Source organism: Arachis duranensis, chromosome 6, assembly GCF_000817695.3.
Source record: "Arachis duranensis cultivar V14167 chromosome 6, aradu.V14167.gnm2.J7QH, whole genome shotgun sequence".
NCBI lineage: Eukaryota > Viridiplantae > Streptophyta > Magnoliopsida > Fabales > Fabaceae > Arachis > Arachis duranensis.
In genome coordinates, this window is record NC_029777.3 from 101,852,958 (window position 1) to 101,864,656 (window position 11,699).

General features: G+C 30.3%; 1 protein-coding gene across 3 annotated transcripts in view; it reads right to left on the bottom strand.

Moving 5' to 3' along the window:
* Nucleotides 1-9,959: 9,959 nt before the first annotated feature.
* Nucleotides 9,960-11,699, bottom strand: part of LOC107495204 (protein IQ-DOMAIN 21) — a 5,084-nt gene continuing 3,344 nt past the window's right edge. For all 3 annotated transcript variants that reach the window (XM_016116313.3, XM_016116314.3, XM_016116315.3), the window contains exons 3-5: nt 11,619-11,699; nt 11,069-11,467; nt 9,960-10,850 (exon numbers count right to left, since the gene is read on the bottom strand). The exon at nt 11,619-11,699 is cut by the window's right edge and continues 234 nt beyond it. In XM_016116313.3, the coding sequence (XP_015971799.1) occupies nt 10,212-10,850; nt 11,069-11,467; nt 11,619-11,699 (1,119 nt within the window). In that variant the 3' untranslated portion in view covers nt 9,960-10,211. The remainder of the gene's footprint in view (nt 10,851-11,068; nt 11,468-11,618) is intronic.

An 11,699-nucleotide genomic window follows, 5' to 3' on the forward strand; every position in this document is an offset into this window, starting at 1 on the left:
AAGTACCTTGATTTGTCTTTTCTCTCAATAACTTTTTCTTAATGCCTTTCTTATATGCCTTTTTTTCACTAAATGAAAACAAAGTAAGATACAACATACAAACAGAATAATCAAGGATAAACTATGAAGAAGATGATGTTAAACAGCTCAAACTCTATATGCTTAATCCAGTTTTTTAACTCTCAAACGTTGCTATTCATCTTGGTGGAGTGCTCTCTTTTGTGTAAATGTAATATTTCCAAGACTTTAAGCTTTGATTTGTGAGGTTTCTCTCAATTTTGATTTTGGATTTTTCTCCTTGTTCACAACTGAAGTTGAATTTTCTTTTTGTATGGAGTAAGGTTGCCAAGCTAGGGCTTGCTTTTCAAAGTCAGTTCCTTGATTCTTGAACCAGTTGAGGTCTTCACTTTCTTTTCTTTACTTAGACCCAAAAACAAGAATTTGAAATCAGAGCTAAGTAATGTAGCGAGTAGATTGACATCAGCAAGTTCATTGGTAACATATCCTCAATAGGTTTAGTAAATCAGAACCATTAATCTAGTGTTTTGGCACCAAATTTTAATATTAGTCTTTGATTCACAGCAGATTAAAGTAATATCCACTTTCTTCATGTTACCCGAAATAGTTGTGCAGAGAAAAAGGTGAGATCAACAAGTAATTTACTTGTATGTTTATGAAAATATTTTACCTTTTTCTTCTTGAGTTGAACATTTGCTATCGACTTCAATCTTGATTTGACATAGCCATTAGAAATTGCTTTTTCTTTCTTCCTCTTTGGTACTTAAGAGAAAAGTGATTTTCTCATCCTTTTTAGTGCCATATACTCTAATCATAACACCACCTTCAGCTAGAAGCTATTCTATCCATGAAGACATTGGGCTGGTGCTTGCATTTAATGCTTTTGTCCAAATCTCCATACAATGAGATCCTTACTCTTTATATTGGACTGCACTAATGATTATTGACTTGGGCTTGCAACATTTAACCATTCATCAAAAACATATTTTGATTATCAACCTAACCAAAGCTATGTTTGTTATCACTAAAAATATTATTATTGTTCACTAACTCAACATTTATTTTTGACAATCATTGTCCCCAAAATAGTCAACTTTAATTCATGATAAATGCATTAGCAGACAATTACAATTTTATTCTGAGCATAACTGAATAGAACAGCAAAGCTTTGAGTCTTATCAGGGAGGACTCCATTGGTTAGGAGCCACCAAAAGAGGGATGGGCTAAGTTGAATGTCGACGTGTTTATTTTTCAACTGGGTAGTGAGGGCGCGAGCCGGAGATTGATTAGGGACTGTAGAGGAAGATTCATTGCAGGATTTAGTCAAAATTTAGGCAAATACACTATAACAATGGCAAAATTGTAGGGGTTGTATGTGGGAATCAAATTGGTAGTGAAATTGAGAATTCCTTACTTGGCTTGGCTGTGGAATCCAATTTAAAGTGCGCGGTGAACTTCAATGCACAAGCTTCCAACAACTCTCATGTTGGGTCCTCTTTGATTCGTTCCATCAAGGAGTTGATGACAAAACCAAAAAAGATGAGTATTCGTCATGTATTTCGAGAAGTCAACCAGTACGCAAATATGATGACAAAGCAAGGTCAAAATCTGAATTTAATCACCACATAAAACTGACATTTTAATGTTGTAATTAAGTTGCTTCATACGTATCAACGCTGTGAACTCTTTCTCTTCTCTCTACTAGGATTTGAACTTCTTTTATCTTTATGTTGTCTTGGAGGGAGGCTGCCACGCCGCTAACCAGGTAAGGTGGTGGCCTCCCTCTCCCCTCTCCCCTCTCCATCTCCTTTTTTATTTCTCTTTCCTTTCTTCTATTTGTTCTTTTATTTTTTTCTCTATAATTTTATTTTTTCTTCGCACATTTTTTTTTCCATTCTCTTTCTGTTCCTTCATCTTCTACCCCTCTTTCTTTACCTCCGTTGCTTCCTACCCCTACACCTTTTCTATTTATTTTTTTTTATTTTAGTTTCAGTTTTTTAATATTCTTATGTGGTGTATTTTCTCTTCTTTTGTGGTGGTTTATTATTCTTCTTTTATGGGTAATGTGGGTATTTTGATACAAATCTATAAGATCTTGAAGTACACACTGAAGTTTACTTGTTATTTATGGAAATATCTTTAGATCAGAGAAGGATTCCATTTTATGTAGAAGAACGAATTTTTCAACATGTTGCATCACTTTTTATATTGAATTAGAAATTATAGAGATTCAGATCTATCTATGTTTTTATTGGTTAAGATTTTTTATAATTGAACATTGGACTTACTTTCGGTTTATAATTTAGCATAAAATTTATCTAATCATCTTTTCTAAATTTATATCTAATTCATTTCTCTTTACCTATAAGTACTGTTTGCTTTCCTTTAAATGATGTATTCTTTTGTTAAGAAAAGGGGTCAAAATCTGGATTTAGGGGTGACTTGCTTCGAGAATCCTCCTGCTTCTTTAATGTGATTCATTAGAAGTGATGTCTTTGAAACCAAGTCTTTTAGAATGTGTATGGTGTAGTTTGTGTTTATTTGGGCCTTAGGCCCATTAAAGATGAAAAAAAATTGTTAGTTCATATGTGGCCTGAGGTAATGTTTGGTTTTAAGGATAGACATGTTAGAATATATTTATTGTTTGTTATATACCTATTGTTTATTTATTGAAGTATATATTTTTAGATAAACACCTTAGTACACAAATGTACATAGAATATATGTATTTAATGTTCTTCTAAAATATTAAAATACGGAGACACAATTAATTAGACATAATTTTTTACAATTTTTATCTCTTATTAATTTTTATACGATTAAATTTACACTTTGTTTTTTTTATCAATTTTTACACTTTTATTCTTTAGCAATTTTTTATATTTTCATCCCTTATTAATTTTTATAAAATATGAACTTTTTTTGTAATTTTATTGTGTTTTATTTAATATTTTACCAAACACAACAATATACATACACTAATAATTTGTGTCTATGAGTCTATATATCTATTTGAGATGGAAGTGAGTCGAGTTGAACCGAGTTAGACTAAGTTCAAGTTCGACTCACAAAAGTTGGGCTTAGCTCACGGCTCGACTCATTAACAATCGAGCCTATTTCTTAAGCTCAAACTTGACTTACCGAAAGTTCACAAGCTGGCTCGAGTTCACGAGTTGCCTCAAATAATAAGAATATATAATCTATATCAATGAATTATAGCTTTTATATAATTAAAATCATATATATATATACGAGTTTAGTTTATCGAACTATTAACGAATTGAATTCGAATTGGCTTATGAGCTGATTTTACTCACTTCTAGTTAGGGGTGGCAATGGGTAGGGTTTGAAACCAACCTTAACTCTACTTGCGAGTTGAAATTTTTATATAAACTCAACCCTATCCTATTCGCGGGTTGAGAATATCCTAACCCTAATCTTATCCGTTATCAACCCGCGGGTACCCGACCCTACATGCGGATTACAAAAAAGATGCAAAATTATTATATAACTTCATAATAATTTAAAATAGAACTGACTTTTATATATAAAAAAGTATTAAATTATCAATTAATGATCTTTTTTAGTGGCTAACGATCTTTCACATTTAGTGAGAGGTCTTTGGTTCAACATTTATTTAAAACATATTTTTATATAAATATATAACATATACATATATATGGTGCGGGTTAGTCGAGTAAGATTGAGACTCAAGCCGCATCCTACCCAACCCGCATGAGAACCCAACTCGCACCCTACCCTATCCATTGCGGATCGAGTTAACAACCCCATCCAATCAGATGGAATCGAATTGAGTACCTATGAGTAGGGTGCATGTTGCCACCCTACTTCCAGTCCTAATATCTATCTCCAAAAAGATATAAATCAAATGCTGCTGACGGAACATCTCCAAGTAACACATCACAACACCAAACCCTTATGTCTATTTGGTGGTATTGTACCTAGGATCTCAAGCAATCACTAGTAAGTTTTCCATTAACGGACTGGGCAATCCAAGCTACAAAATTATATCTTGAAGGATGACAGCGCACTCACCTATGACAAGTGTATGCATTTTCGGCTGCTGCCATCTATTAACGAAAATGCTTATTGATGAACAAAGTCGAAACGCTTAATTAACGAGGGATAATAGAAACCAGTACAATGTAGGTAAGCCTTCAACCTCTCTTGCCTCGTAATCATGTCAGGATCCATCAATTTTCATAAAAGGACCTCGATTAATGTCTCATGTGGGTGTTAGAATGCGAGTCCCATGCACATTGCATCATTAAAAAAAATCGTTATAAACATAAGCACAAATCTTCTAATTTTTTTTTGTTTAAATTAATTAAATATTTTATTTATTAAAATGTCTAATATATAAGATATGGGTTTATTTATCTTGTAATGTTAGGATACACATGTTAAGATTATAAAATAATTTTTTTTATTAGAAATATAAAATATTTTAAATTTTTAATATATGTCATATTTTATATTTATTAAATAAAAATATTTAAATTTTTCATTAACGAAAAACTTATCATGTTAACTAAACACAAAATATTTATCATTATGTGTAATATATTATGTTTCGAATACTGAAACCCCGCTTAATATATAACATTATAACTAGATATCAGGTATTGTATACCATGATATAAAAAAACATTTAATTTTTGATAAATTTTGGTGCATCCATAGTATATAATATAGTGAAAATTTAAGTGCGGTCCATTTCATGTGAAGTTAATAACTGAAAGCCGTTAGATAAAAATTTAATCAAATTAGTCAAATCATCTAATTGCTCTCAATTATCAACTTCACGTGAAGTCGACTGCACCTGAATTTCTACCATATAATAAATACGAAATGGGATGATGTGCACCGGAAATATAGTAGAGAAGTTTCTCTATTCTCAGAATATTGGTGTTTATATATAGAGTACAATAAATATAATCCAAAACATAATTATAAATATTATCTCCAAAATAACATAAACATAATTCAAAAAACTCAATTTTTATCTTCACACTCTTGTAACTTAAGTTCGAGGAAGTTAGGTTTTGGCAAAAAAATTGCAAAAATACCCCCTCAATAATAAAAAGCTTAGCCCGGCGGGGAAGCCCGCCCGGCCCGACCAAAGCCCGCCAAAACCCGCGGTTTAAGCGGTGCGGGTTAGGCGGGCTTTTGCTATTTAGCGGTCTCGATTTTTTTGACGGTTTAGGCCCCTTTGCCATCCCTAAGTACAGCCGATATCAATATTCATTTGAAGAGAGTTTGGTAAATTTAAAACAAATTTTTTGAAATTTTCTCGATCATGGAAAGTATATGACAGGCGACAATACATACGCTCAAGGGACATCAACCGACTAAATATAACTTGACACACAGTCGTGGCATTGGATTTTGAGCTCTCTCTCTCTCTATACCAAAAATAGGGAGACTCTAATTAGGGGTGAACGCGAATTGGATATAGTCAAAATTTCGATTCGATCCGCACTAAAATTATCGGATCAGATTTAATATCTGCAGTTTTTTAGCTTGAATCCTATCCGATTAGATCGGATATATGATATATCCGCAAAATACAAAAATATTTTTAAAAGCTTATTTTTACTAAAAAAATATCAATAAAATTTATTTTTTTCTATTTTTTTAAATATGTTTACTCTTAAAATAATATTAAACTTATTTTGCTTAAATAATAAATTAAAATAATACAACATATGTGATAATTATTAGTTGAAATAAAATATAAAAAGAATATTTACTTATTTATTTCTCTATTTTTGCGGATACGCGGATATACAGATCGGATATGCGGATATCTATACAAAATTCACGATCCGATCCGATCCTATTAGTGTGGGGATCGGATCCATACCTACAATTTCGGATCGGATTCGAATAAACACCGCAGATATGTGGACCGGATCCGATCCATAAACACCCCTAACTCTAACCCACGACTTCTAGGTGAATATGGAGAAATTATGCGGTTTGAGTCATAGCTCGTTGGCAATTTAGTTAGTTAGAAGACATGTTAACAATTTGATAATTTAATTTAATTCATTAATTGATATGTTAGGATATTTTGATTTAATTAACTAGAAATTTATCATTTTAGATTATTTTGATTTAATTAATTATTTGATAGGTTAGAATATTTTGATTTATTTAGTTAAAAAATGTGTTAGAATATTAATATTTTCATTATTTTGATTTAATTAATTAGTTGCTATGTTAGGATAATTTTATTCAATTAATTAGAAGACTAGTAACTAGAAGAGAATATTAAAAGATAATTTATTAATTATTTAAAATTTAGATGAAGTTATTTTTTTACATGATTTTTTAATTATATTGAGATATGATTAATTAATGATTATATTACGTGTACACTAAAATCAGTCATTAAAGTGAGTCACCAATATAATATAATCACATATATATTTTTATACAAATATATTGGTAGCTAATTTTAATAATTTTTATATTTAATTAATTAATATTTACATAATTTAAATAAAAAATCGTAAATTAAATAATGTTAGTTTGTACAATTTAGTTATTATGAGCAATGTAATATGTAATTACAAAAAAATTAACCAAACGTATTTTTATAGAAGAATTATTTTCGTTAGATAATTCAATTTTTACAAGTAATTCGAATCAGATTTACGTTTTTTTTTTTTGACACAATAATGTGGTTTGGCACAATGAACGAAACCGAAGAGGAAAAGCCCATAACTACCATCTACATCACGAACTACAACATAGGCATTAGTATAGTATGCACATCGAATATGACTCTCACATGGTTATTAGTTTCGACTCAATTAATTATTAGAAAACCTTATGCTATTCAAGTGCTGATAGGGATTTATAGGCAATTCTCTCAACATTCTTAAAATCTATTTTCTCATGATACTCAAAATGACATTTTTCCACGCATCTAAAAAATCAAGACAACAAGTACGCAACATTATAAAAAAAAAATATATTTAACTATTATTTTTTTTCATTGTTTTTTATGATTCTATTCGGATAAACAACTAACAAAAACAAATCTTATTATTAACCATATCTCTGAAGAAAAAAAAAAATAGTAATATGAATGGATTGTGGTTAGCTTTAGATGCTTCAAACTCCTTATATATGTGTTTTTTTTTCTAAATAGTTATCTAAGATGCAAAGTAACTTATATGATTTTACATACATTTTGGATACAATAGATTGAATTCTTTTTGGCAAATTTTGTGGTGCCTATAATTTTGGTGCCGAAATTGTCGAACTTACCTTTTATAGTAAGTTTTAAAAATTAAAAATTTATTTATTTTATATTTTTTAATTTAAATATTTATTTTTATCTCTTTTTAGTAAGTTAGACAAATGTATATAAACACCATAGCATGCACCATTCTTTTTAGTCTGATTTCAAATGCTTAACACCCATAGATAAATCTGTACAGCTACATAGATGTGACATATATTTTGAGTGCACCTCAAATATTTTTTTTACAAAAAATATTAATAACAAAAAAATAATCAAAATCAACCAAAATTTATTTTATTTAATATTTATTAATTATTGTAATAATTAATAAATATTAAATAAGACTAATTCTGATTTTTTTTAATATTATCATTTTTTTATAAGGTACTTTACATTTCAGGTGCACAATATATAATCTCTTGTGATTATTTATTTTTTATCCTTTGTATTTGAAATGTATAATAACAATGTAAAAACATCAATATATTACACGTTGCACATTTTAGTAAAAAAAAATATTTAATTAATTTTAATAAAAAATACCAAATCTACAACATTAGATATCATTTCGTGATTTTTAATATGATATATCTTTTGGACATTTATTTTAATTTTTTAGTGTCACACTCAATGATCTCTAAATATATGTCCTATATTATTTACCTATAGTCTGTTTCTATATTTAGATATCTAAACTGAATGTTATGTGACACATTTATTTTAACATAAACAAAAAATTACTAAGCTACATTTTAATCAAAATTTGATTTTTTTTAGTTTAAATTAATTAATATAATAATAAAAAAATTAATTTTGGTAGAAACACGGAATAATGCAACTTATCCATTTTGTGGGTGGTACTTCTAAAATAGCACACATACACATTTCTATCATTTCTCCAACATATACATGTTTTAGTAATTAAAATCTTTTTCGTATTTAATTTTTTTTTTCAAAAACATCTCAATCCTATTTATATATAGGTATTAATAGATAAATGGTTCCATATTTTCATATGCTATTATGACATAATAATAACGATACATTTTTTCTTCTATCATAAATCATAATACAAAGGGATCGGATAACTTATATACATATACGTTTTCTTGTAGTGAACTACCAATTTTTAGTGGTTAGGCAATGAAATCATTCTAAAACTCACACAATGTAGTAGTTATTAATCAGTGATTGAAACTTACAACCAAATTAAAAACTTATAATTAATAAAGGACAAAGACATATATACGTTTTAATGTATGAAAACATATTATATAACAAGATTAAGTCGCATAATCCAATTAACAAAAAAAAAATCATAAACAATATACATATATATATATATAGAACACATCCTTTTAGAGGGAAGTTGCATCAACAATGAAGACAACAATGTTGGCACTAATCTTAATTATAGCAACAGTTTATACACTTAGTCATGAAGTAGGAATTGCATTTGCGACGGTTACAGAAACCTTAGCTGAAGAAGTTGTTGCTGAATCACCTAATAACCCTGCTTTTGATAGCAATCTAAATGATTCGCCGGCACCATCACCTGATGATGATAGCTTCAATGATAACTCATCAGAATTAGAGCCACAAGAAAATTTTATATTTACCGATGAGTTATTTTAAGGGCAAAGCATAAAATAATCAAATCCCTTTTATTATTATAAAGGTTTTCCCTAAATATATGTTAAGAAAGAATATGGGAAAAATCTATACGAATATTTTAATTGTTTTAATTTTATAATAAATATCTAAAATTCATTGAGAGAAAAATGTATTGTAATAAAAAGGGTAAAATTTTTCCCTTTTTCTTTAAATTTATGTATATTCAATAAGATATAATAATGGTCTTAATAATAAGTGTGCATAAGCATAACTAAAAAAATAATTAATTTGAGAAATTAAAGCAATAATGTATTATAAGGAAAATAAGGTCATTACATATTTCTATGATAAGTGGCTAATAGTGATCGCTATTTTTGTGTGCAATTAATATCACTCTGAATATAAATGGTTCCATATTTCCTGTGGAACTTTCTATTTTTGTAAAATAAATAAAACGAATGCAACTATAATGAATACATATATCATAAATTCATAATACAAAAGGATACGTATACCAGATAGTTGATACGTTAGATTCCTTGTAGAAGACAACCATTTTCAGTAGTTAGGCAATGAAATCATTCAAACTCTTACACACAGTACAGTAATTATTAATTAGTGGTTGAAAGTTGAAACTTACAGTCTAAGGAATAATTAATGTTTATCAACGAGACAGATATACTTTTAACAGATGATGATAACATTATTATATGCAGCAAGATTAAGTTCGCCATAATTCAATTAACTAAAGCTTTGAAATAAATTACATAAATCAGGATTAACAATAAAGACAAAGATTGGCACCGACTGACTTCATCTATGAATTCGAACAAAATAGAGTGCCCTATTTTATATAATTCTTATATAGGTATTGCACATTCGAATCCTACAAATTCATATTTTACAACTTTAAAATAAGTAATTATAATCTCACCTCTAAAATAATATGGAAATAATTTCATCAAGTAATTATAATTTTTTGACTGTCTAAAATAATTGAAAATAATCTATAAAAGATTGTCGTTAAAAGCTCATGGACAATAAGTCATTCAAAATCTATTATAATATAAAACAAATAAATTTAAAAAAAAAAAGTTGTTCTGGATATTACAGTCTGAAAATAGAAGTTCAAAACAAACATGTCATTATTAAGTTGTCATAATTACCGATTCATGTCATATGATCAATCTCACAATGCAACCTTTTATATGTATATTCCACGGTACAATCTCTTGCAACAATTATTGTAATTTTGATTTTTCTTTTCTTTCCCTCATAAAAAGACAGCATATGAATCAAACTATGCCCAACCATGAGTTCCAAGTTGAATGGCCCAGTCTTCAATGTAATCTGGGTTGCTGCTAACTATCCTTCTAGATTGAGGACGAAACCCATTAATCTTTGGGCTTGGGCTCCTGATATATTGGTAACTTGTTGTTCCACCGGAGCTAGACGAGTCACAGCCTGAACCAGTAACAGAACCTCCCTTTGTCGATGAGTTCCATTGTGGCCCAGGTGAGGCCCGTGGCTTGCTTGGGCCTTGATCCCGAACCTTGGCCTTTGCAGACTGAGTTGGTGCCATATAGCTGGGTCTACTTGGGCTTGGAGGTCTTTGATGTTGTCTACTTAGAATTGGGCTTTGGTCAACAAAGTCTTGGTTCATTGGGCCCATGTTGAGATTATTACTTGGGCCAGGAGTTGCAATCTTGTCCATTTCTACGGTTTTCTCAGACATGTTATCTGTTGTGGTTGAGGTTGTGGAAGCAAGATTCATATAAGGGGTCTCACGTGGGCTCAGGTGATTAACATTGTGCGGTTGAGATGACATCCAACGCTCCAACCAGTTCCAACCCCATTGGGCTTTTTCCCGCTCATTGGGATAATAAGTTCCCATATCATCACTATTTGGAGCTGTTTGCATGTATTGATTATGTGGTTGCTGCAGGGTTGTTTATGATTATGATAACAATGATAAAGAAATATTTGATAAGAGTTACTAATATATGTAAATGTAGTAATTGTAAATGCAAAATTTATTTTGAATACGAGAAAATCTTAATCATGAAATAATTAGATAATTTATTTGTATTATGAAATAGTGAGCATCCAGTGTTTGTCGATGCATCAATTAACAAGAGAAAGGCAAAAAGGACTAACCTGCTGGGAGTTGAAAGCATAAGCAAGAGCTCTCTCCCTCTTCATTGCAGTATCATGTTTCCTCAAATCATTTTCCCTAACCTTGTGGCTACTTTGATGCCTATTGTCCCAACCATCACTATTTCTCATGGGGCTCATCATGATAGGCTTATTATTATTGGCAACTTGCTTCGGATGAACTTGTACTTGTTGCTCATCATCAATATCATCATCTTCTTCATGATGATGAAGATGCTTCTCATGATTGAGCTGAATCCTGCGAGCTCTCACTCGTGCTTGCACCCTCACTAATGCTTGCATACACCGCATTGTCATCTGAGCTTGCTTCCGCACATTGTGTCCCCTCACCAGCGCTTGCAACCTCACAAGTCCCTTTAATGCACGCAAAGCGCGTCGAGCCTGCAAAATGTTACACTCAGTATCACCAAAAGTTAGGCTAAGAAGAAAAAAGCCGCATAAAACCATTCATCCTAAAATATCAAAAGTTTAAACCGACGGGAGAAAGCAACATGAATGATTATATCTCTAAGAAAAGTAAATAAATTGGTACCAGGTAGCCCCTGTAGTATGACTGAATCACTGTTGCCGCTCTCTCTTCCTTGGAATAATGCCGCCCATAACCCGCCAGTCT